A 26,895-nucleotide genomic window follows, 5' to 3' on the forward strand; every position below is an offset into this window, starting at 1 on the left:
CTATTTAAGGCATTCAATACTTTCTACATGATTTATGATTGTGTTGTCAAAGATTAATTTTATCCTAATGATCCTACAAACCACTGAACAATTCCCGAACATGTCGAATGTAGGACCAAATACAAGTGCTCTTTATTTTTCCTAATAAGTAGCGTTAGAGGACTATTTAAAATGGGAGAGGGGTAGGGGCGGTCTGACCATTATGCCGACAAGATAGCCGATGATTTTCAAACAAAGAAATTTCATCATTTTATTGTGGGGGGGGGGGGGGGGTATTTGTCCACAGATAATAATAATAATAAAGATAACATAATAATAGTAATAATAATAACATAAATTGTGGTAATAATAATTGGATTTATATAGCGTCTTTTCCAAAGGACACAAGGCGCTGTCCCTTAGTCTATTAACAAATAAAAGAATCGATCGCTTAATCGTAGAGGTATCTTTTTCTACGTTTTTGAAGAAGTCAAGTGAAGTACTCTTTTTTAGGAATGCAGGGAGTTTATTCCGTAGGCATGGGACAACGGATTGAAGCCAGCCTGACATCATTATGACATGTATCTCGATCCAAGTAGCCTCTGATACAGTATATATTACACATGTGCCTGTTTAGGGTCCGACATAAGGAGGTAACATGCTCAGACATTTTCATTTCCCTATTTTCTACACCCACTCACATTGACTCAATCTATATATTAAATAAACTATGCAGGAAAACAGAAATACAATGGTTAAACACAAGTCATATCTGCTTGTATCCTACATTACAAATACTAGAGATGAGCATGGTCTGTACGTGTTAAGGTATAGCAACCTGATCTGTTGCTACAGTGACAGGAAACCAACTTTTATAAAGGAAGGAAATGTGCCAGGGTAAGAAGCGGTCGGTCGACCTTTCAATATTCTTTTTTTAACAAACATTTACAATTTATATCGGTGAAAAAAATTGAGAAGAATGTAGTTATATATAATTACACACATTGTGAAATACGTCAGTGACAGTTTTACTTTTAGTTAAGGCCTCCCATAAAAGATATGCCAATTACAGCGGCAGTGTATAAATGTGTACGCAGGTATTTCAAGTTTATATGAAGTTTATCTAAAATAATCATATATTTATATTAAAAGAAGTTGTATCACGAAATTGATGAGTACTAATAGGTTAAAATTAGCTAGACCTCTTGAGGGGGGGGGGGGGGGGCCTCTGCCAAATGTACGTTTTGTATCCTATAGAGTATGGAAGTGCCCCGGGAAGTGCTAAAGTCATATTCGCCCGTCATCCAGGTTACTGTTTCTAAGCAACAGAGCCTGCGGATGAAGTTCACCGCGAAATCATTCAAGCAACCGGGTGGAGCAGGCCAAATACAGTGATTGGCACTCGTGTGATCACCACGCCAAAAAATATCACAAAATTGTTTGGAACCAACAACCTTGACAAGTTGGTCAGGATGACGTCACATTTCGGTACTCCATTATTATTTGTTTAATGTTTAATGTTTAATTATCTTCGTCCTTGTACTTTAATCAAGAAAGATGGGTGTGTGTGTTCGCCCTCTGCATCTCAGTAGGCCAGATGGCACACACGGGCCGCTAAAATGGTAAAATAAACCTAAAAAGGTGTTTTATTTCACATTTTATAGGTACTATGTCCCATTTGCAGGTCAAACAAATTGAAAAGATTACATTCCAACGGTATTTTAAAGAAAATAATAATTTAGAATTCCCCTAAAAAAGGGGGATTGAAAAAGAATGTCTTTAAGTGGGAAATAACGAATATTAGTTGTAGAATCGACTTAACCCTAAAAAGGCCTGGCTATTTGAGGTCTTAATTAGTACGGCCGAAGGGGGGCATTATGGGCCCCCATAAGATCTCGGCCGTGAAGCGGCTGATCTCCGCGAAAATTTGCACGCATGTCAAGTGAAGTGTATAGAATACTATGATATTTTCAATTTATTTTTTGAAAAATTCACTTATTTGCATATTTATGGTAATTTATGCAAATAAGGTCATACAAATCACATTTTTACCCATAAATCATATATTATTCATATTTAAGCATTTTTTTTTCACTACATATATTCATTAGACAATTCTGAATAATAATTTTAATGTTATCTTTTGTTTTGATAATTTCTTATGTATTTCATTGTTTTTTTAACTTATGTATTTTATTGTTTTTGTTGTTTTATTTCATTTCTAACTACAATTCAACTATTTTGACTCCCAAAACAACCACCAAAACTTTAAATAAGACCCAATAACCCATGTTTGATCTATTTTTAGCCAAAATGACTTTTCCATATGTTTTGTACACAAATCACGAAAATGAGCGATTTTCGGGCTGACATGCAAAGACAAAAGGTCACGTGACCTATAGCAATACAGTAAGTAATAGTCTGACCATTGTACCGAATGGTTGTACGTTTTGTGCTGCGCAAAGATTCAATCAATTTAATGTTGGCCTTTACAAGAAGAGGGTTATTGATATTTATTTATTTCTTCCACAATGTGGAAATATGCTTCCCACCAGCATTACAATAATACAAGAAACAGAGTACAATAATATGAAACATGCGATACAATTAAGCAAACGATTTCAAAACAGAAAAAAAAATCGTCCTTTCACAAAATAATTTTTACGACATCCAAAATTGTAAAACTTCTTTTCTGATTAGATTAAAAATATCTCTCTACTGCTTTTAACGGGCTATTCAATATAATCCTCATTGATGTATTAAGCTTTATGTGAACAAATTATAAATTCAAATAATTATGATCATTATTGCTATTGTTATTATTATTCAACGCCATCATTGTCCGTCAAAATGGATAGATAACTGCATTTATATCATTGTGGTCGTATTTAAATCACATATCCATGTATGTGTACTAACAGTAGTGGGTAATAGTGGGGAACTGAAATGCTGAACTGCTATCGTTTATTATCTCTTTACGAATTGGTTGAACATGTGAATAGAGTTTGGTACGATGGATTGGCGGAAGCGTGCTCGGTTTTTGTGCGCGGGACGTTTAGTCGAATTCCAGAACGGTTGAAAGAAACATTACATCAATACATTGATGTAAACAAATGCTCATGTACCCTGTATAGCTCATTTATGTATGTTATTACTAAAGAAGAAAAAAAGCCGCTAAAACTGCTAACGTTTAAATTTCACAGACAGGACATACTTGACATATTCACAATTCCTGCTAAGTTCTACAGAATTTGATGTTGGCTCCAAAAGGGACATAGTATCTTTAAGCTGGATATGAATAGGTAACACTCAAACTGCGATATGAATAATAATCTAGAAGTATTTTTGGAAATGTTCCGCCTCCTCTTAATACATGGCGATTTATATGTACATGAGTAAGTCTCTGTAATTTCAGAACATTTCTTGTCTTCTAACACATTTATTAAGAACCCCATGTCCAAGCAGTGTTTAACAAGTTTTTTCTGTTTTCATGTTGTTGTTGTTGTTGTTGTTGTTGTTGTTGTTGTTTTTTGGGGTGTTTTTTTTTTGGGGGGGGGGGGGTGTCTTGAATATTCATTTTAATAACAGATTCAGACTAGCTACTATTTAACTTCTCATTTAGCTCAGGACCAATCGCGATTGCTGTTGAAGATGACTCCCCTTATTCAGGACTGGAAGCCTATATTCTGGGCTACGTAGTCCACTGAGATGTGCATGCTATTAAATCTATTATTGACTTTTTTTTGTTTTGTTTAGGTGACATAGTAGACCTGACATTAGTGACCAATCACCCCCTCCTGGATCCTCCCAACACACGTGATCAATATATCGGCGCCTACCTAGGTCAGAAAGATGCAAGCATCAGAGACAGTATTACGTTTGATCGAATTATCCGGACCGGCGATACTACATATCTCCCAGACTATAGCGACACAGTTAATGAAGGTCAACGTATAAGAAAGCTAATCTTCCAACAGTCTAATCAAACCAGGGCATTAGGAGCATTCTACGCAGCTTTCGAATATGAAGGAATCACACGTACTTCTTCAACTGTTGTCTTGATGCCCAATGGTGAGTATAAATATTTGTGAAATCCGTCCAGTTTTGGGCCACTGGAGGTAATGTAACTTTTTTTTTACTGGGTCTGCAGTCGGTCTTTTATATGTCTCGTTGGACCTTTTTCAGAAAAAAAAAATAACACAGGGACTGTCATATCCTAGCCAGGATATGGAATAAATGTAATTCAACACAAGTATTACGAGTCTCTTAGTCTTTATTGTATCCTTCCCGCTCCTGCTTGACGACCATGTAACATGCCGTATTTGACCTCCTGACCTTGCAACATGCGATGCATTACATTATCTCTCGATCACATTGTTTACATCGATATCGATATCAAGTCTAATCGAACATCATGACAGGGACCTGATTTATTTACCTCTGGACGTTCCCTATTATTTTGAAACATACAACGAGTTGCACCAGTCTAAAGGAAAACACATTCTCTAAAACTGGAAATAATTTTGAGAAGATCTTTGAACTTTTAAAATGAACACGAGATGCATTTTCTGAGCATTTTTTCCTTGTTTCCTGACTTCATGTAATATGGTCTTCCATGTCTTAAGGTAGCCTCGTTAATTGTGATATTGTTTTTCCCGATGACCTGCAATCATACCCTCCCCCCACACTTCAGCCGGACAACCATGGTAAGGGCGAGAAGCATAGAAGGATTTATTACCACCGGTCCGGATTAATACCCATTTGTTTCATAGTGGGGATAGTGGCTAATGTAGATAAATGTCTTGCCAAAGGAAAATATTTCCGTTACAGAGATTCGAATCCGTACCATGTACTTAATAATCGCCAAATGTACATGTAAGTCTATACATACATTCAAAATAAAACTCGAGCGTATATCTGCATAATGTATGAAGAAAGACCCCATTCATATGCTTACAAATTGGTAGGCCTATTCAGATCAAACAGTCTTTCACTGACTTCAGAATTTGCCCATACAATAAATAACTTTTTTAAGAAAAGATTTTCCCCAAAGCTGCCTTTGCACTTCATGACCACCTTTTGTACTGGGTACTGGCATATTACTCCTCTTTACTTTACAGCGACAATCTTGCCTGAACAGACAACGTTGACTGTCCATGAGGGGGAAGATGTTACACTCGATGTTGTCACCAATGTAGATGACTTCCGGTGGCGGTTTAATGGAGATGTTGTACCGGACAGTAGAAGAAAGCAGAGTCTACCCTTGGCGAACGTGAGGCTAAACCAAGCTGGGGTATATAAGTGTTTTTTAGTTGGAAAACGATGGGATGCAGGAAATGCAATACTCCTTCTTCATGTCGTCAGTAAGTTGGCAGCGTACTATCCGTACATGTATATAAAGCATCTTTATATACAAACATCGTTGAAATTGCTTATAATTCTATATTATTGTTGCCAGCAAAATATCGGTGAAATGAATGCTAAACACGTTACAAATGTATCTATGTTCTGTGGATTTCTGTCATGCTTTAAAGCCCCACTGCGCTACTTATAGCCACTTGCGCCCTTAATACCTGTATAGCAAACAATGCATAGTCGGTGACCGTTGGTCCCCATGGTACCATTTTTCTTATGTTAATTGAGAGCTGATTTGATGAGATAACCATCTTTGAGTGACAATGCAGGGAGGTCTAATCCCCCAGGCCAAACTAGTGCCGATAAGTTTCAATACGCCTGTTCCCAAACTGACATGGCATTTTCCCCTTTACGTACTTTATTAAATTGTGCAGTAATATCAACTTCTTGAAAATTGAATATTGACAATGGTTATATATTTTGTTATTGTGTTAGGGGGGGGGGTGTATAGATAGAAAGTTAGAATGCAGGCGTGTCAATGCATATTCGCATATCGGTTATCTACTTCTTATATTGTTTGATGCTGGATTCTTATACATTTTGAAATACTAATACTGTTTACTTCAAACAGGATGCCCAGCTTATCGTTGGGGATCTGAATGTGAACATACCTGTACTGAGTGTCTCAATGGAGGCAAGTGCGATGCAGACTCAGGAGAGTGTGTATGTCCTCCTGGTTTCAAAGGGACAACATGTGAACACGGTAGGTTTTTACACTTGTATGTGTCCTCTGCACGTCGAGACACTGGCATAGACATACTTGTTGAGCAAAGTGGGGGCGAGGGGGGGGGGGGGGGGGCAAACGAACGGACACAACAAAACAAACAGTCACATACTTACAAATACACACACATACACACACACACACACGCGTACATGCACGAACACACTCATAAAGAGTATAAGTTCCATGGATGACCCTTTTTTCAAAGTGGATGAATTTATCCCCCACACCCACATACACACCCTGACTACCCATATGCCTCGACACCAAGCTACCGAAGCAAAATGTCGAGGTATATAATTTTTTAGTTTACACATTTTATTTGTACACATGCCAAACTATTTTTTTGTCTTGGATTCAGCTCAATATTTGTTTGATGTGAATGAAAACAATGATTTCATGTAAAATACATGCTTGAAATAAGGTTCAATCTGTAATACTCTTTATACGCATAGTGATGAACATAACACCATCATCTTTCATTAATCAGATTCAATCGATGAAACCCTTGGTTAAGAAAACTGCATTGTTTCATCGGCAAGTTCGTACATTTTGATCGTTCAATACCTAAAACTCTTTTCAATAAAGCTATCACTCGAATCAGAATCAAATCAACTCAATGTCGATATAATAATACTAGAAACTTTATGGTGAGAGCATTTGTATCATTATCTCTTTATCCTCAGTCCTGGGCAGCAACCGGTTTGGGCAGGATGGCAGCTTTTCTTGTGATACCTTAGGAGATGATCACAGTCCAGGGTGTCGGGGGAAACTCTTCTGCCTACCAGACCCCTTTGGATGCACCTGTGCAGCAGGATTCATGGGAATCAATTGTACAACAGGTACTTATAATCATGTAAATCAAATTCTGGAATCATTCCTGAGCGAATATGTATACTATAAGAGACCTCCAAAATACATAATCTTAAAGGAAAATTTGATATAACATACGTGTGTAAATATGGATTACTCATAAGTGTACATGTACATGTATACTACAACAGTTCTTCACATGTCTATTCCAACATATAATTTTATATTTCTTGAAAGACGTTTTTACACTCCAACGCTTGAAATATTAGATATTCTCTGGCGTAAGTGAAGTGAACGAGAAAAGAGATGAAAGAAACAAAATCAACCTTGTCGCAGCTTTCATTATTAGCGCCGGCAAAATTAAATACGAAAGATATGAGTGACGAAGAAGGTATATTTATATTTGTAGTAATGAATGGGCTAAACCATACGATTCTCGAGCCCGAAAAAGAGTCTGCCCCATGTGTGACCTTGCATCTCGTGTGATGAGAAGAAGTATTTGTCTACATAGAAATGCTTTTCAAAGGACAATTAGTCTTCTTGTCAAGTACATACTAAGGCGTTTAGAGGGACCTTGATTATGATATTTCTCATGGTTCGAAACCTGAACTAACATAAGCCTAGGAAGGCGCGTACACAGGGGGGAGGGGGGGGGGGGTTAAACCCCCTCCCCTTGACTTTTTTTTATGTGTATGTTTTTGGGGAAACCCCCCCCCCCTTTTGAGTTTGTTTTTTGTTTTTTGGGGAAAAAAAGGGGAAAATCCTTATAGATGACCTAAAAAAAAATGTCCTCTTACCCCCCCCCCCCCCCACTTATTCAGCGGTTGGCTGAATCGTTGCGATTTTTTGGGACCCCCTCCAAAAAAAATGTCCTCTTACCCCCCCCCCCCCCCCGGTTATACAGCGGCTGGCTGAGTCGTTGCGAAATTTTTGGCCCGATTTTAAACCCCCCCCCCCCCCCTTGAAAAAATCCTGCGTACGCCACTGAGCCTAGGTATATCCTGAATAGATCAATTAAAGAGTAATGTTATGCGTGCGTGTCAAGGAACATGGTAACATGATAATAACATGGACTAGATTCCTCTTTGAGGATAAAAGAAATTCCATAATGGAATATACTCTGCCATTCGATCCTCAGTCGTATTATCTTTTAACAAGTGGTGCTTGGGCTGAAAGTGAAGGTGTTTTAGTTTTCATTATTCTGTCATCTCGTAAAGGAACAAAAATAATTATATTCTTTTTCCAGGGACATCAATTCCTTCATCCGTCTTTCGAAAAGACGCACACAGTTAAACAAGCGAAAAATAGTGGCACTTTTGTAATCGTCAACATTTTTGTACATGTATTCTACATATGAGGAAGAGCTGGAAAGCCATGGAATATTTAAGTAACCATTAATGATCAACCACGTAGCCCTTTAAAATGATGCTCGATATAAAGAGGAAGGAAAACTGAACTGGCGAAATTCCACATTATGAAGGATGATTCTTCCTTATCCCACTTTATAGCTAGGAGCTACACACATTTGTCCAATGTATACAGCAATGTGCTAGCCAAATCATGTTAGGGCAAAATGATGCATTACTAAAACAACATGCATGTGCACAATTCCTTCGCATTAAAACCCACGTTAAAAATAATTGTTAACGAGCTTAATATATTTATCATTAGAAAGATATATCTAAACGTTCTAATGCACTTGTGAGCGGGAGCTAATTGACAACAAAAAAACGAATTAGCAGAACCAAATCTACCAAGCATTCAAAACGCACCCTTGATACCTCATTGACCAATTTATTTAAATACAGGCTTTACTACTTCAGCCAGAAGGGATTAGACCGCCCAGCGAGCCAGCGAGGTCACTGTGACAGGTGGCTATCTCATTAACTCATCTCTCATTTAACATAAGAAAAGGAGGATCATGGGGGACCAACAGGCACCGATTTTCTATATAGAGGGACCAAGTAGCTACAAGTAGGACAGTGTGCCTTTAAGCTTTGTTTGATTCATCTCGAAATTTAATATAAAGGCCACAATTATATCGATGTACCTTGGGTTCTTGGGCCTGCCCCTCGACGTGCGTATCCGGACACCTACCCCCTGCACATTCAGCCCCGGATAACCACCCCAGTCAACTACTCCCTAGGACAACTACCCCCTAGGGAAACCACCCTCTAGGATGACTACCCCGGGACAAGTACCCCGGACAACGATCCCCAGACAACTACCCCCTAGACAACTACCCGCTAGGACAACTACCCCCTGAATCACTGCCCCCGGATAACCACCCCTAGGATAGTTGTCCAGGGGTAGTTGTCCTAGAGGATAGTTGTCGTAGGGGTTAGTTGTCTAGGGGTAGTTGCCCGGGGGTAGTTGGTCTAGGGGGTAGTTTTTTCCGGGGTATTCGTCCTAGAGGGTGGTTACCCTAGGGATGGTTACCCTAGGGGTAGTTATTCAAGGGGGTAGATATCCTAGGAGGTAGTTGACTGGGGGTTGTTATCCGGGGTGGGTGTCCAGTGTGTAGGTGTCCTAGAACCCTCAATGTGAAATATTGATGATTAAAAAACACATTAGGCCTACTTCCTAATGCTGTTTCTTGTCTTCTATTATCTTATCAATCCCCATGACTTTTTTAAAGAATGTAACCCAGGAACGTATGGAGCCAATTGTTTGCAAGAGTGCCACTGCTCTTCAACTAACATATGTACCAAGGATACAGGAGAATGTAACGATAGGACTGCGTGTCAAGACGGCTGGACTGGTGTCAACTGTCAAGGTGATTTATTTTTCAAACAGTCAGTTTTCATAATAAGGTTGATTTTTATTTTGATATATTTTATTTTATTTTATTTATTTATTTATTCACGGTAAAAACCCAGTTCAGCTGTTAAGCTGTTTTACAGTGGGGCCGTATATAATAATATCATAGAATAAACACATCGCGATTGAAGAGCCGAAATCCATTTCGTCCTCAATTATTTCTTGCTTGTTGAGTTGAACAATGGAATTCGTTCTCTAATCCATGCAGATTTTAATATCGATCTAAGTAAATTGTGTCATTTATATCAAACATGAACGTTAGCAGTTTCTCTTAAGTTTAACTATGTACATTCAGTATATACTTTAGGCTTGTATAAATAACGATCTGATTGTCTTGTGAATAATTATATATGTTAATGCAAATGCAATCGAAGCGTTTTTGGTGATAGATATATAGATCGGAATGGTGCTAAAGAGTTTAGTTATTTTGCTTGTACGATCATACAGTCTGCACTCGTGTCTTGATATTTAGTCGTAGCTACACTTGTAGTTAAACCTTTGAGAGCCGGATATTTAGTATTAAGATTAAGATTTCCGCACATCAATTGTTAGACAAAATGGAAGTACTTTTATGATATTATCAAGTACGTGCTCTTCAGTTTAAAGCTATATTCTTAAAAGCATCGTATTTTGAACAGTTATTGTTTTTTCCAAAGTGGTAAATTTGAACCTTGTCAGATGTGTTAGTTGGACAAGAGGACGAGTGTTTTTGTCTAAAATACCTGATAATTCCCTTGTTTGTTATCGTTTCCCTTTCTTCTTACAGTTCGAAGTTCCCCCATTCAGGACGTTGACGATGATACACGTAAGCTCACATGGGTTCATAGTTCAACATAAGAATAAATAAATAAATAATATTAATTATTATTTTAAAAATACCACTACTACTTATACCACTACTATTCTACCACAACAACTACTACTACGTCTACTTATAGTAATTTTAATAGTATAAATCATAGGCAGCTGTACTGCGCCATCTATTTAGAACTTCTATTCAGAGGAGCAAAAGGAGAAATAGATAAGAACAAGAGTCTTAATAACAGAGGCCGTGTGCTTATACTGAGTTCTGCGTTTAATATACAGAGATGTGAAGTTTATTACACTTAAAGTCATCATAACAACAACAAAACTACTTCAGTTTACCGCTAAATATCTAAACGAGTTATGTAGAAAAACATGAGAGGCGTTACCATCTCTGCTGTGATAGAAAGAGATTGATACGTTTTCAAGGGGACATAAAAATAGACTAAAAATATAACTGTCCTGCAAAACTGCTACTGGCCATTATTGGATCAGAATAACTAGATTTCTATGATTATGTTATTTAAACATGTATATGCTTGTGTGGGTAAAGAGAATGTGCGTGCGTGCGTAAGGCGTAAAATCAGGTATTTATAAAATGTTTCCTCTTCTCCTCATCTACATATTCAGCGATTCCCGGTACAAAATCGACAAGTTCTGGTACCACTTCTTCAATCATCCCCACCTTTGAAACCACTCCTGTTATAACTGAAGCTACTACTAGTGCTACCACTCCTGCTCCCACTACCGTCCCCCCTCAGCCGATTCCGTCTTCTGCCATAGAGAGCTTCTTCTACACCAAGGTTAACAATGGCGAACTTACAACATTGGTTTGTATCGTGACAGGATCACCTCCACCGACCTCTGAAAACATCAGCGTCACCTATGCAGCCGGTGCACATGAAGGGATTGTCTTTCTGGAGACCAATGTCACTGAATCAACCAGGACATCCCGATACCAGGTTAGCGTGAGTCTCGGTGAGGCACCTCGGAATTTCATGTGTCTTTTGCGCAGACCGGACGGGGAAAGTGTCTCGAAAGATCTGGCTGTCTCTGTTTATGGTAAGTAATTCTGAACCATAACAGCATACCTGTTTTTTGGCTACGATTTGCTGACAAGAGCAATAGCGTCCTGTGTAAACATTAATTGTTAATGCGAAAGGAATTAAAAATGCCTAGTACATCTCCATGTACGTCACAAACAATGAATACAAATAATTAACACAAGTTGTCACTTTTTTATATTGCCTTTTCTGTCTTTAAAATGGTTTCCATGTGTTATTATGAAAGATTTGTATATCGAGGTATAATAGTCGATTAGTTGAAGGTTTTTTTAAACCGCATATGCAATGGCCATGGAATCGATCGAGGGCACATCAACGACTTAAAGCGAAACATGACTTTAACCACTCCGTACCCATTGAAGAAAGAAATCTGGACCTAGTGAAATGACAAATGACTTTGTCACCACTATTGGAAAAATGTTACACCATGCTCACGCTCACTATTGTCTGGAATGTTTTTCCGGGGAGTAGATATGGTGCACATATTGTGTCCATCAATGGATCAGACATTCAGTGACACTATACATCACAATATGTATTATGGATGAACTTGAAAGTTGGTACCTCCATAGTAAAAGCATCTCACGTTTTGATATACCATGTTCATACAAAATATCAGAAACATTATTCATTCCTTCTCAGCTCGTGTGGAACACTTGCATGCATTAACAACACAGCACGACTTCAATCGGACCTGCATACATTTATCTGTTGCATTTTGTCGTTATTGTGTTTTGGTACATTAAATGAAGACAATGTCTAGATGTTGATGCGAGGTGTGATGTAGGGGATTGAGATAAAATATATGTGAGTAATAACGTTTAATTTAACAAACATTATTAACTACTTTTCTCAGAATATGAAGTCTTAAAATTGTGATAGCTTTATAGAACCTTTTTTTAAAATTCAATATACGTTCTATATATCAGAACCTCTAACCTTTGATGAAGCTAACATACTCGTCCAAGACACGACTTCTCACTCGATCACCATAACATGGACACCTTCGAATGAGAATAATGATCATGGTGATGGGCCAGTGATTGGATATCGAGTCTACTACACCACACACGGACAGGATGACACAGCCAGGGCTTCAAGCGATCTCATCAGAGATACAACTTTCACCATCACTAATTTGACACGGGACACAGAGTATGATTTCAGAGTGACTGCTTCTAGAGAGGGGCCATCGGGAGAGGGGACATTCAGCTCAGTAGAAAGAGCTAGGACAAAGTGTACTGGTAAGTAGACTTTAATCATGCCAACTAATAAAGGGTGGATCATCAAAATCATTTTAACGGTCGCAGTAGGGATGGAGTTCACTCGTTGACGTCGCTCGCATTTTTCAATCATGACCTTATTAACGCCTTATAGCATAAGATTGAAATTACGGGCAATTATAAAATTGAAATTGTGGGAGGGTAAAGCACATTAAATGAAAGGAATGTATCTAATGTCATCAATTGTGTAAAAATAATAACAAAAGCATTCAACCAAGCGGATTCCAAATATGTTCGGCCGTTGTCATTTCTCGGGAGAAATAAATCCTGAACTACTACACAATAATTGTGTTAACTGTTTGCATTTGTTATCATATTGGATAACAGAGACCCTTTGTAAACAATAAATATATATATATATACATATATGAATGCGCTATATGCACCTACCAATTGACGATTGACATTCGAGCGACAATTTGTATATTGTTATTTGGCAATAGTATCGGCAATTAAGCTGAAGAGTAATAAATAAATGGAAATAAAGCGGCAACATTATCATAAATAATGATAAATATGATAAAAGTAATAGAACACTTTATTGGATATTATGATTCCATTTTTGTTTAACCATTCGGACCTTAATTGAGGTTCCAATGAACTTGATCTATTACATATGATTTTTGTTAAAGGTTCTCAATTGTTAAGTTTCTCACTCTCAAATATTGAGCTGGTAAATATGGACTGAATGTAGTGAATTCACCCTAAAAAGAATTATCTAGACAGCGCAATATATATTGTAAATGACGTGAATATTGTATCGTAATTTTTATGTCTGGGGACCCCACTGAAAATAAGCTCTCGAGCTTTCGTGGGTTATTCTGTTCAAGCTGACTTAATTTGTATCTGTTATTCTTGTATAATGTTGTATGTTGGAATTTTGGCGAATAAAAATCAATCAATCAATCATATTGACCAGCAACTGAATTACAAACATGAAACTTATATGTCTTCGTTTTCGTTTCAATAATATTCCAGTCCCTTCTGAGGCGCCTGTGTTGTCTGTGAGCAATAATGGTCGAACATTCATCACTTTGGATTGGAAGGTGAGCGTAAATTATTTAAACGCACAGAATTTCAAGCAAAAACACATTTCAGTTCAACTTATATTACATCAATACTTAAAACTTACTTAGTTTGAAAATGAATAGAAAAGTGTTACAATTTCTGTACGAGCGCTTATAAACGAACGCAAATACTGCAACTTACAATACATAGAGATTCAAATTTACAGTGCACTCGAAGTGTTGCTTTTAAAACAAAGTTTGGACATAGCGCTTCGTATGTTTACTCCTTATATTAAGAAAAATAAAACATCTTCAATGAAGATTTGTCCGGAGTATATTGAAAATCTAAGGTTTGACGGTAAATGTGGTAAACTTACATTTGGCCAATTTGTAAAAAAAATGGCGCACTCTTCCAAATTGTTTATGTTTATATTACTAACAGGTAATACCAGAGGAATCATGGGGATGCAGTGCCCTTTCTGGATTAGAAATCAATGTTAGCACCGATGGACAAAATGGCTTGCCTCGAACCTTGTCATTTGATACTACTGCGGATACTGCTATCATTGGACAGCTTGAGGATTGTACTACGTATAACATCAACGCAGCATTTAGAAACAAAGACGAGTTGGGGATCTCTTCAGAAATGTTGTCAGTGAGCACGTCTTTGATACGTAAGAATATTTATTTTCTTATTTATTTCTTGCGTTGAGTTGTACAATGATAACGCTTGGGCTGAAATACATTTACAATACCTTATATTGGCTTATTCGTTATGACAAGTGTGTTTTCTACTCCTTCTTTATCCTTGACAGATGATAGAAGATTTACCAGAATTGTTGTTTATTCATCTTTATTCAGGAAGGTATACATATAACATAATAATAAAGATGTGACATAAAACCCAGGACAGAGATTTGTATTACATTAAATGCATCTCATGCAGGGTTGAACAATTACAATACACAAAAACAAAACGGAAAAGAGAACATCATAACGTCAGTGTTTTAAATGAAAACATTAATAATTCCTAACAAAATAACAAAAACAAAAATAATTATTACTTTCTTAGTTAGCAATGCCTCATAATACATTTACATACGGTGGTCATATCTATCAATCTTCTTAATGAGTAATCAACCACGGGAACCTATCTCCATAGAGAGAGAGAGAGAGAGAGAGAGAGTTGAAGAGGGGGAGAGAGCGAAAGAGAGAGAGAGAGAGAGAGAAGGAGAGAGAGAGAGAGAGAGAGAGAGATAAAGAGGGAGGTCCCGTTATACCAAGTTATATACGTATCCTAATTTAAAGTAATTACACCGCCAAGTGTTGTAGTGATTCCAAGTGAGTTCAGATAGGCTGTAAAAAACAATATAAACCCACAGAATATACTTTTGAAATATTACTTTTCCCAATTACATAATTATGCCACACCTTACATTTAGGTACCGTCATCATATCTGTCAATATAGTAGCATGCGTAATCACACCACGAGAACCTGTCCCCATAGAGAGAGGGGGGGGGAAGAGAGAGAGAGAGAGAGAGAGAGAGGGGAAGAGAGAGAAAGAAAGAAAGAGGGAAAGGAAGAGAGAGAGAGAAAGAGGGAGAGGGAGAGAAAGAGGCCTCGCTATTGCAAGTCATACAAATTAGTTAAACCACTTACACTCCCAAGTAATGTTGTGATTGCCAGGTGCGTTCCGACCGGCTGTGAAAAATAACATACGACCCAAACAGTACGGTTTTCAAGATTTCATTTCTCAGTTGTGGATACCTTACTTTGCATTTACATGTTTTCAACATATCTATAAGTCTTTTCTTGTTGTCAGGAGTTATCAAACCTCGGGAACCTATCTCTATACTATAGAAAGACTATATCACTACGCTTAAAGTGAAATGTATATCATTGAATCATGTTGTAACTTTTAAGAAAATAGGAACTTTCAGGAGTCAAATATGGTCTAAATGCCATCAACATTCGTACGTTTAACGACCTTCAATTTTTTTCTTAAAATGTTCTTTCAATTTGCAAATTGCAAGTTCCGTTTACCTGTATATCTCAAATTTATTTCCAGTACCCGCAAGTGTAGGAGTCCTACACATGTCAAATTCAACCACACAAATTGAAGTAAGCTGGGCACTATCATCTGGTCTATGCTCCCCTGACTACTATATCATACGCTACAGTCTCTATCAGAAGCTTGCCTGCCAATCACTAGAAACCACCTCATCAGAGTTTGAAGTGAACACCAACGTCACACAATACAATAATCTAGTGGGGTTGGAGCCTTACTCGCGATACAAGATCACAGTTATAGCTGTAAATGGTGCCGGGCAGAGTGAACCCACGATTGGCTATTTAGATACCAGCCCGGGACGTGAGTAATGAACTATAATAAGCAAAATATCCTTTCCCCATAACAGTTTCAAGAAAACAATGTACAAGGTGATATATTTTGTTATCCTAGTTGTAATAATGACCATTAGATTTCTCTTAATTCAGAAAGGAGGCGCGATAGCTTAGTTGGTAGAGCAGTGGTCTCGTAATCCGATGACCCGAGTTCGAAACCAAGTCGATGCGCTAGTGCCCTTTGGTAAGGCATTAATACTCATTACCAGGTCCCTCGGAGAGGACCTAAAGCCGGCGGCCGTCTGGTTGCTTACTTACAAGCAGTTATGCTTTCTTAGCAGTCAGCTACGCGCTACGTGAAATTAAAAAAAAAAAAACTTTTGAAAATATAACTCCCTTCGATAGTCCAAATTTGTTATATTATACACCCTACCAGTCAATATCTGCATTATATTCCCTTCATATACCGTACGCATCGGTGCTAAAATATAATGTTCAAGACTTATGCTTTATGCAAATTATGAATGGTACAGTTAGGTGGCGATATATATTCCTTCAACCTTCACACTAGCCTTATACGTAAGAACATAACACGTCAAGTTTTAACGGATTTAGGTACGTTCTCTTATATCTCTGCTTCACTTCAGCACCGTCCAACATTACAAATGTCAGGGTCTCCAACACGATTAGGATTCACATGGCAACCTCTCAACTGTAGAAATGTGAATGGAGTGTTCTGTTACTACTATCCCATAATCTACAAGGATGGTGATAGAAGTAATACACCGGCTGGAACATACTTGGATAATGACCTTTCATACTCATCAACAGAGTTCAATGGTCTTGAGGCATGTACGATGTATGAACTGAGTATCAATGCCGTCAACCTAGATGTGTCAACTCCCGGAAATCTGTCTCATGCTATCGGTGTAACAGGAGTTACTTGTAAGTGTCAAATAGTACAAATACCATAAATGTTAGAATCACCTTCATGATGTCAAATTGAATTTCCACATATTCTTATTAATATATGAATTTCGTTCTAAAACTGCATTTTAAAAATAATATTTGTGGGAGAGATCCACATGACTATAGTGATACCAAGGTTTCCTTATCAATATATGTCCATATACACGTACAATATTATATTTCACATTCGAGGATCATGTCTTTGAGACATTTAAGGATTTTCAGGTAGGGATTAATATATTTTTCCCCGTTGAAAAAGTTTCGTTTTTTATAATTTTACATTTTCTTTCAATCTCAGTCATTAAGTTTTATTGGCAAAACAATTTTATATATAAGCATTTTACCTGTTACCTAGGAATTTTTATAAAGAATTTTTCAAACTTGAAAACGATAGTAATGGGGGCAGAGAGTCTTAACTGAATATGTAAACCCTTTCTTTTCAATATTTAGTTATGTCGTGTAATAATGATAATTCATTGTGGTTCAGAAATGGACCCTGTGTTGATAACAGCAAAAAAAGGTAACAGTTATAATAAGCGGAAATTGATCAAGATAAAAATGATTAGAAAATATAAACAGATAACTCTTCTTCTTGTATCACGCTTTTGGCCTTCGCATATATGATGCTAAAGGCGCTCCAATATATAACTCAGATCTAAACAGGATTCCAATTCCTATGCTCACTGCAGTCAAGGAAATCCTGTTAGCTGGATGAAGATTATTAGATTGCTTAACTCTAAAAGAAAATAGCTAAAAATATGTTCAATGTTTACAAAGGTAGAAATACATTCAACTTCGTCTTTAGCTACAGAGAAAATTAAGCTCGGAAGTCGATGAAAATGTAATACGATAGAGTTGCAAGACTAGCCGCAGCCGTTCTCTATCTAATAGTTATTGGTCGGTGTAATGTCGCCCCTTCTAGAATACAAACCGCTCTCCTGAAATGAACTATATTTCGCAATATTACAAATTTACATTTTTTCTCTATTTGAATTGAAAAAAAGTCACAAGTGCATCCGCTTATGCAGCTGGGAATCAAATAAGAGTTTATTGGATTGTTCCGTCTCAATGCAATGTGGATTACTACAGGCTATCATATCAGCTCATCTCACGTAAGGCATGTCAAGATGTTCCTGTAATAGATGCTCCAGTCTACGAACTCAACGTCACATCAAGTACCACATATGTTATCGAATACCTTTCAGACATGGAATATTACGCCACTTATAACATCTCCATCATAGCTGTGATAAGGAGAGCAGAGAGTCTACCTATGATTGTTAGTGGAGACACACGAGATGGAGGTATGTATTGTAAACAATTATGTTAATACTAGCGTTGGCGTATCTACGAGGGGGGGGGTACACTTGCTCCGGGTGGCACTTGAAGATCGCGCAAAACACGGAAAAGAGAAAGAGAAAGAGTAGAAAGAGAAGATTAATATCATTATAATATAAATTCTTAATTTGCATAACAAATTTGCTTTAGAAATATTTGTTGTACTAAGGTTTAAAATGCAAAAGTTTCTGAAGCTTGGTTGCCTTGCTCATCGCGTATGTTCCTTCAGGTCCCGAAATCTCGCGCCTCAATAAAAGATATAGCTTTTATATAGTATTCTCTCAAGGGTTCAAGATTTATTTTAACGCAAATTATCATCAGCCATTTTTTTATATATAAGACAAAGGGCAAATGCAAAACCGTTTAAAGAGATTTGTAAATGTTAAATATTTGAAAGAAATCTTAAATTTTCCAGTTTTTTACCCATAATCCCGAGATTCGCCACGGAATACTAAATGTCGTACTAAATGCATGACATGACAAGAGAGTCCACTTAATAAAACAAGTATCGAAACATTAGATTGTCCTGGTGTACGTCTACCCTCTGTGGTGTTCTGTAGGCCCGGGAAGACAAGGGACCTTCTATTTTTGCTGTAATGTTATAACGGAGAGCCTACGTTACCCTTGCGTGAAATTCTAAATTATAAGGACAAATATTGTCACTTTCCGTAATAACTAATTCTATTTTTTTTAAATCTGGTTTAATTAAAAACATCAGAAATCCTTTTTTATATTTCTGTTTTGGATTTACCTCTTATATCTAGTTACAACTGCTATATTGTTAATTAACTATTCAACACTGTGATTTACTTTACAGACCCCTCTGCCATCGAGTCGGTTTCATACACCTCTACTGCCAGTTCCTTGCGCTTTGTGTGGGAGGAACCCTCTTGTGAAAGCCTACACGGTGTTTTGGATGGCTATGAATACGATCTCTATGATCCTACTGGTGTGGGGAGAACTGTCCAGGATCGAACGACCATACGAGGAAACAGTGTAGAAATAACTGATCTTGATGCTTGCACAGAATATCGCTTCAGAATAAGAGTAGTTACTACCCAGCTGAAAAGGAGTGAATGGCACATGGAAATGGCAATGACTAATATATCAGGTTTGCTAAATGAGATATAGTCCTATCGTACAAGTGTATTGGTTATGAAGACATGAATTTTGTAATGTGTCCATTGTACACATTAAAATATTGGCGATTAAAGAGCATTTGTTTCCAAGGGAAAGTAAGGTAAACTGTATGTTTCAAAGTCCAATATGTTGACGTTGTCACAAGATAGGTAGATAGCTGTTACTGCTAGCCTAGTAATGGCTCATGGATAATGATAATTTAACATACCTCAGAAAAAAACTAAATTAATTGAATCAATACATATTCTAAAAATAGAGATTAATTTTAGTGTAATCACAGTGTATTCGATTAATTATTGGGAACCTGAATTCGCTCGAATGAAGTGTTTATTCCTTCCTTTCTATACACTTATCAGCTCCTGGGATGCCAGTTATTACAGAGCTTACCACATATCAGGAAGACAGTGGCACTACTGGTCTAACAATATCATGGCAACCTCCTTCCTCACCTCCATGCCAGCCTACACATTATGAAATCAAGTACTATGTTCTTCAAGGCGATATGTGTGAGGATAACTCGAGGGATCGTATAATGACTTCAGCAGGGACCGTCAATGGTTCAACTTTCACCTTCAATGTCCTGGAGTTGCGTCCCAACTCTGAGTACATGGTGTTCGTGAGAGGCAGAACCAGTAGCGGTTATGGTGATTCGGATTCCCAATCAGCTACTACAGGATATTCATGTTAGTATTGTGTGTTCATGTACGTAGGGGAGGGCGAGGGTGTGTGTTTATGGTGAGAGTATGAGGGTTTGTGTAGGGGTATGTATCAATCACCTATATTCTGGGAACAGACCTTTACCGTCACAATACGAACAACTGAAATCACTTTCTAACTGCGGTCCGTCTGAGTTAGTTGTAGGAGAAAGACAGAAAGCTGAAAGTACCGCTACACCAATTAAAATATCGATATCTACTTTACACGCAGGGGAGGATCTAGCTCTTCGCTCAGTAGGGGGGGGGGGGTGTAGTGAGCATTAAAAAAATAATTGCCCCCGATATTTCAATTTTTAAAAAATGTTTTACTTAGTTGTTTTTCTCACTTGGCAGCCCAAGGGGGGAGGGTTAAACCGCCGACCCCCTCCCGTAGATTCGCCCCTGACACGACGCTAGAGTTAGGTAAATTCCTTATCTGACAAATTCGAACAGAAGGAGAACCATAATCTAAACTCGTAGTTGAATGAATACACTTTGAATATGAAACCTTGCAAAATATCATGGGAGAATATATTAAATGAAATACGCTGACCTGAAAATTCAGTTCAGAAAAACAAAAATCAAACTGAGAATTATAACAAAAAACTATACTACAGGGGTTAGAGAATGGTTACGAACACAAAGAACGGGATTATGAACTCGCTGAAAATGTAGAGTAGTGGATAGTAAAAATGTAGATGAGGTAAAAATTGAATACTAAGAAAAATGAATGAGAATGAGTTTTCCTCTTTTATTTAACAGATCCTACTGGTCCTCCAACTAATATTCAGTCCACTTCCATCAAGAAACGTAGTATTGTCTTCTCTTGGGGAAAACCAGAATGTGGTGATCGGAATGGTCCAATCTCAAGCTACGAAGTTATGCTCTCCAATTCTACAGGTAACGTAGTAAAACCTACAGAGGAAAGGGGGAATGGAAAGTACTAAAAGAGGTGGAATCCTAGAGATTGCGTGTTTAAAAGTAAAGTATATGAAACAAAAATGTCTGCCTTTAGCATCATCCCTGGTGGTACTTCCATAATTCATGAAATCCATACAAATTATACACATTTCGTGATTGAGAATAATGATGGGTTACTTCTTTTACAAATTCCGAGGTAGAACTTTGACACTTTGGATCTTCGAAACTGACTTGCTTGCTTGCTGTTGCTGAAAGAAAATATATATTTTTTTGGAATATTACTTTATAAACATGATTTTATTTTTTTCCTCTGGTAGATGAAATTAATAGATTCGAAAAAGTATGCCACTTATAACATTGAATTAATAAATCATTTTGTTATGCCTTCGCCCGCCAAAGGCATAATGATTTCGGATTTTCCGTCCTTCCGTTCGTACGTCCGTCCCGCTTTCTCGTTAACGCGATATCTCAAGAACCGCTCGAGATATGAAAGTCAAATTTGATGATAATATGTATCACCATAGGAAAACAATCTGATTAGAATTAGGATTAACTAGGTAAAAGGTCAACTTACACAGAGATAAAATTCTGAAATTCCAGCTATTTGCATTGTTATTGCAAAATCCTTAGAACCACTAGAGAAATGAATCTCGAACCTGGTGATAATAATTATGTATAACCAAACGAAGACAATATTATCATATTTTGGGTTAAAAGGTTAAAGGTCTCAGACTCTGAGGTCGATTTCTGAAACTACCAGTTTAAGCCTTGCTATTGCATTTTTTCATGAACAAGAAAAGATATGTTTTAGTTTTTATGGTGATATATCACGAATAATTTCATCCATTTGCTATACTGGATTTAGGGCTGAGACGCAGTCGCCTTTGTCTTGTTTATTTTTATCGCGAATCAATTTATTTTGTAAAGATTTGTGGAAATGAGCGGATAAGGTCATTTTGCAGAATACCACTTTGCCATTTTGAAACATTAAATGTTTATGCCCTCTGTATTCTTCAATTTATCTAGGATTTTCAGAATAATCTCTATCAATGATGAATTCTGGTCAATACCCAAGTATTGCTGTAAACTAGAGGTGGTCTTGTCAGTGATGCGTAGATAATTAAGAGAAAGAAAAAATATTCAGTGTTCAAGCATTGAACAATTAATTAAGGGATCACGACCGGAAAAGACAAATAAGATGTAGTGTTTTTATGGTTTTGCATCATGATGACGATTTTTAAAAATTAAGTCCATCAACCATACATGTAGAAAAGTCCATACAATTTTCAGCTTTCCTTTAAGAAACATGTAACCTAGCTACTGTATGTCTTCAAGGTAGTAGTTTTATACTCCAGAGTAAAATTGACGCTTGATGTCTTGTAGAGGTGTTGTAGTCTAATGAAAAAGTCTCCGGACTGTACACCACAAGGTACGAGGTTCAAATCCCAGCACGGCACTAATATACTTTAGAAAGACGTTACATGTACCACCTTCCACTCAATTGTAAATGGGTACCTGATATGCTTGAGTAGTTACCTTGGCGGCTTGGCTATAAGCAGGGTCATAATGTCTAAGGGCCATGAGCGTCACTGTGTGATGGATATGAACGCTTTATTTATTTATTCATTTATTTATGCATGTTCACAATTTCACAATTCATTGAAGTTAACATCACATGAAAATTAATATAAGATGACAAATCATTTTCAATTTTACAATACATTTGAATTAACTTCACGTGAAAAAAGAATATAACATTGTTTTATCAAAGACAAGTTGCAACTTATATACAGTTTGAAGAATGAACACACAAAGGTGATGAAACATAAGCAAATAGAGCTTGAATCGTTACAACACCTTTCAAATATATAATATATGACAAATAAAATTCCTAAAGTTTTGTAGTGAACTATTTACACTATTTACAAAGTTTTAAAAAAAGAAAGAAAAAAAAAAAATTCGTTAGGCCTAGTAACAAAATTATGTTAGATTTAATGAGAACTGATAAATAGATTATAATGTAAGTAATATCTTACATCTGTGAAATGATAATACATTTGAGTGCTCTTTTAAAAGAGTTTGTTGATTTTATATTTCGAATATCATTAGGTAAAGAATTCCATACATCTGGACCTCTGTGTCTGATTGATTTCTGGGCTAATGTAGTGTGAGGATTGACCACATGTAAATTCGATGACTGCCTTGTTGAATACGAATGAACCATGTTATTAGGTTGGAACATTGAAGATAATGACGTAGGTAATAATTTGATATTAAAACGGAACATAAATATGGCAATTTGGAGGAAGTTAATATCATCAATCTTTAAGCATTTCAGTTTAACAAATAGTGGGGTAGCATGGTCACGATAACCAGCTCGGGTACATATGCGTACAGCTTTCTTTTGTAACAGAAGAATATTATTAGTCACACACTTGGATGTTGCCCACAAAATATTACAATAAGAAATGTGTGGTAAAATTAGACTATTATATAGCATAAGTAATATTCTATCAGAAACAAAACATTTTATTCTATACAGTACGCCAATATTTCTGGAGATTGGTGTAACAATGTGTTTTACATGGTCGCTCCAGTCAAGTTTTTCATTGATATAGACACCAAGGAATTTTGTACATGTCTTTCTCTCTAAAGAAATATCATCTAGTTTAATATTAAGAGCAAGGTTGTCATTAGATTTTCTACCTCTAAAATGAATATAATTTGTTTTAAGAACATTGAGAGAGAGCACATTACTTCTAAACCATAAAGTCAACTTTGGTAGTTCCGAATTTAGTTTCTGTTCTAGAGTGTTGATTTCACGATGAGACAAGAAAACACTCGTATCATCTGCAAATAAGGTATAATTTAAAGTTTTAGATACATTACAAATATCATTGATATAAATAAGAAATAATAATGGGCCCAGGATGGATCCCTGCGGAACACCACATTTAAGATACAGAATGTCAGAGTTAACAGAGTTATAATAAGTGTACTGTCTTCTCATAGATAAGTAACTCGCAAGCCATTGTAAAGCTATGCCCCTTATTCCATAATGCTCTAACTTAGAAAGAAGAATTGAATGGTCAAGTGTGTCAAATGCTTTACTCAGATCCATAAATACACCAATGACATGCTCGTGAGCAGCGAGTGCACTTGAAACGCGATCATAAAATTTCAGTAGCGCAAGATCTGTAGAATGAGACCGCCGAAATCCAAATTGATCAGGATGCAATGATTCACATTTATCTAAAAAACTGTAGAGCCTGTTATAAACAATTCGTTCCAAAACTTTAGAAAAGCTAGGCAGTAATGAGATTGGTCTATAGTTAGAAACGACCATCACGTCATCTTTTTTATGAACAGGAATCACCTTTGCCAGTTTGAAAGAAGAAGGAAACACTCCGGTCATCAAAGAGAGATTGCAAATGTGTACAAGAGGCGTTAGAATTGAACCAATGATCTTTTTCAATAAAAATGTACTGATTTCATCATGCCCAGAAGAGTGACTGTTTTTTAGCGATCTCACTACATTGAGAATTTCAATGTAATCCGTTGGTTTTAGAAAAATAGAAGTATTAGATGGTTCATTGAGGTACTGTGTGAAGTTGGTTCCATCTTTATTTATCATCTTGGCTTGATTTAGGCCAACATTGACAAAATAAGTGTTATATGCATTTGCAATATCTTCTGCATTTGTTATTTCTTTATTACCATGAACAATTTTTCCTGGAACTTCATGTTTTCCTTGCTTGCATAAAATATCCTTTACAATTTTCCAGGTAGATGAAATATTGCCATTTGCACTTTCAAACCTCTTAGAGTAAAATAAACGACGTGAACATCGTATAATTGATGTTAATTTATTTCTATATTTCTTGTATTTTTCAACATTATCTGGTGATCGTTTTTTCATGCTTCTTTTATATAGGACGTTTCTTCTTTTTATCGATCTTAGTATCCCTCTAGTAATCCATGGATGATTTCCTTTTCTCTTGTCGTTTAATTGCACATATGGAAAATGTTTATTAAAAAGATAATAAAACTTATTCCAAAATACTTCAAAAGCACTTTCTACATCGTCACAAATTATAACATCATTCCAATTTTCCGAGAGTAAATCTTCATTCAGACAAGAAACATTTATTCGAAACCGTTATCATTATTCCTGTTGTTCATTTCCAGGAGACGTGGTTTATCATGGTAATGCCTCAGCTAGCGCAGGACCTGAGCTATTTGAGATATTTGACCTCATCCCCTATTCGATCTACAGGATTAGGATCAGAGCTTGGAACTATGAACTAGCAGGGGAGTATGGTCCAGCGATTTGGGCACAGACAGATGAATCAAGTAGGTCTCAAAATGCATGTCTTCTAGTTTTATTTTGCTAACGACGAAAATTATATCTATTTCCAAGATATATTTGTTTACAATGTCAAAGGTGTATCTACAGAACCAGAAATACAACTCTGATAAAAAATCATTTTGTAGTCAACAGTTTGGAATTGATCATATACAGGAACTGTATGCAATTTTATGCGAACATGTACTTGTACAAATCTTTAATTTGTTTTGTTGTTACATTATTCGCCCTTTTTTGTATCCCCTCCTCTTTTAAAATCAATGGAAAACTAATTAAATATTTTTTTCCAGTCATAAATAAGACGTAATGGAGTAATCTTGAATTCTAGATTTCGTGCACCCAAAACCCTTACTGACAGCTGTCCAGGATGGGTTACTGATTCTGAGTGTGCTTGTGTACAATATGCGAGTAAAAGAAGACAATATTATTGCTTCGAAATATTTTGCTCCTTTCAAAAGCACAGTCAAAGTTATAATTATTTAATGTTTTTAACATTGCTCGTTAAATTCTATCTTCCGCCAACATTGCTAGTCAGTGGATTCTCTATAGGAATTTTCGACAGAAAACGAAACATCTATTTTTTACTTTTTCCAACGTGTCAGTGATAGATCATTGAGTTGTTTCGTTCATAATTATCCTACGAATTTTCTCTATGATATGTACATTAAAGAGCCAGCGCCACCAATCGAAGTAAAGCTTCCATCTTCCGACCAGGAGAGCATCACAGTAGAATGGATGTCACCGAACCCTCCTTTGGGCAGGATAATGGGTTACTACATTCTCTACTGGGAGACGGATGATGTTGGTGCTACTCCTCAGACCTTCGGCATCGAGTGTCGGGACGGGCAGTGCTCTGACATTGACTACAGGTTTTCCACAATTATCCCCCATCTCCAGCGGGACACAAATTATTCCGTTCAGGCAAGTGCGATTCTTGCAGGCGTTTTGTAAATGGATTCTGTATATTCATATCAAGATGTACATTATTTTTTCATTAATAATATGATAACAAACTCAGGGTTTAAAATAGTATCCATTTATAAAATGTGTTGTGAAGATATTACTAAAAGACGTAAAGCTTCACGATGACGCGGGATAGAACCAGGAGAAGCGAATTGTAGGTTTCCCGACCTTTCTAATGAAATATGAAAAACAGAAAAGAAATATGAGTATGGTGAAAACAAAAAATTACACCATCTTGGTATCTATATT

At 36.7% G+C, this 26,895-nt stretch overlaps 2 protein-coding genes across 2 annotated transcripts; both read left to right on the forward strand.

Moving 5' to 3' along the window:
• Positions 1-3,995: 3,995 nt before the first annotated feature.
• Positions 3,996-16,972, forward strand: LOC105437326 (angiopoietin-1 receptor-like). The gene is made up of 12 exons (XM_030996675.1): positions 3,996-4,050; positions 5,100-5,342; positions 5,966-6,097; positions 6,805-6,960; positions 9,570-9,707; positions 10,518-10,556; positions 11,186-11,617; positions 12,549-12,863; positions 13,881-13,948; positions 14,352-14,583; positions 15,980-16,282; positions 16,902-16,972. The coding sequence occupies exons 1-12, from the start codon at positions 4,041-4,043 to the stop codon at positions 16,970-16,972; spliced, it is 2,139 nt and encodes a 712-aa protein (XP_030852535.1). The 5' UTR covers positions 3,996-4,040.
• Positions 16,973-18,408: 1,436 nt separating this feature from the next.
• Positions 18,409-26,634, forward strand: LOC105437325 (Down syndrome cell adhesion molecule-like protein 1 homolog). Its single transcript, XM_030996676.1, has 6 exons — positions 18,409-18,527; positions 19,379-19,672; positions 20,058-20,384; positions 21,159-21,296; positions 25,506-25,670; positions 26,354-26,634. The coding sequence occupies exons 1-6, from the start codon at positions 18,431-18,433 to the stop codon at positions 26,632-26,634; spliced, it is 1,302 nt and encodes a 433-aa protein (XP_030852536.1). The 5' UTR covers positions 18,409-18,430.
• The last annotated feature ends 261 nt before the right edge of the window (positions 26,635-26,895 follow it).

This window comes from Strongylocentrotus purpuratus, unplaced genomic scaffold, assembly GCF_000002235.5.
Source record: "Strongylocentrotus purpuratus isolate Spur 01 unplaced genomic scaffold, Spur_5.0 spur5_scaffold_3, whole genome shotgun sequence".
NCBI lineage: Eukaryota > Metazoa > Echinodermata > Echinoidea > Camarodonta > Strongylocentrotidae > Strongylocentrotus > Strongylocentrotus purpuratus.

Coding starts and splice junctions, on each gene's coding strand:
- LOC105437326 (XM_030996675.1), top strand. Junction 5,343..5,965: donor ACTCCTTCTTCATGTCGTCA/GTAAGTTGGCAG, acceptor TACTTCAAACAG/GATGCCCAGCTTATCGTTGG. Junction 13,949..14,351: donor TCATCACTTTGGATTGGAAG/GTGAGCGTAAAT, acceptor TATTACTAACAG/GTAATACCAGAGGAATCATG.
- LOC105437325 (XM_030996676.1), top strand. CDS start 18,431: ATGGAATATTACGCCACTTATAACATCTCCATCATAGCTGTGATAAGG. Junction 18,528..19,378: donor TGGAGACACACGAGATGGAG/GTATGTATTGTA, acceptor TTTACTTTACAG/ACCCCTCTGCCATCGAGTCG. Junction 19,673..20,057: donor GGCAATGACTAATATATCAG/GTTTGCTAAATG, acceptor TACACTTATCAG/CTCCTGGGATGCCAGTTATT.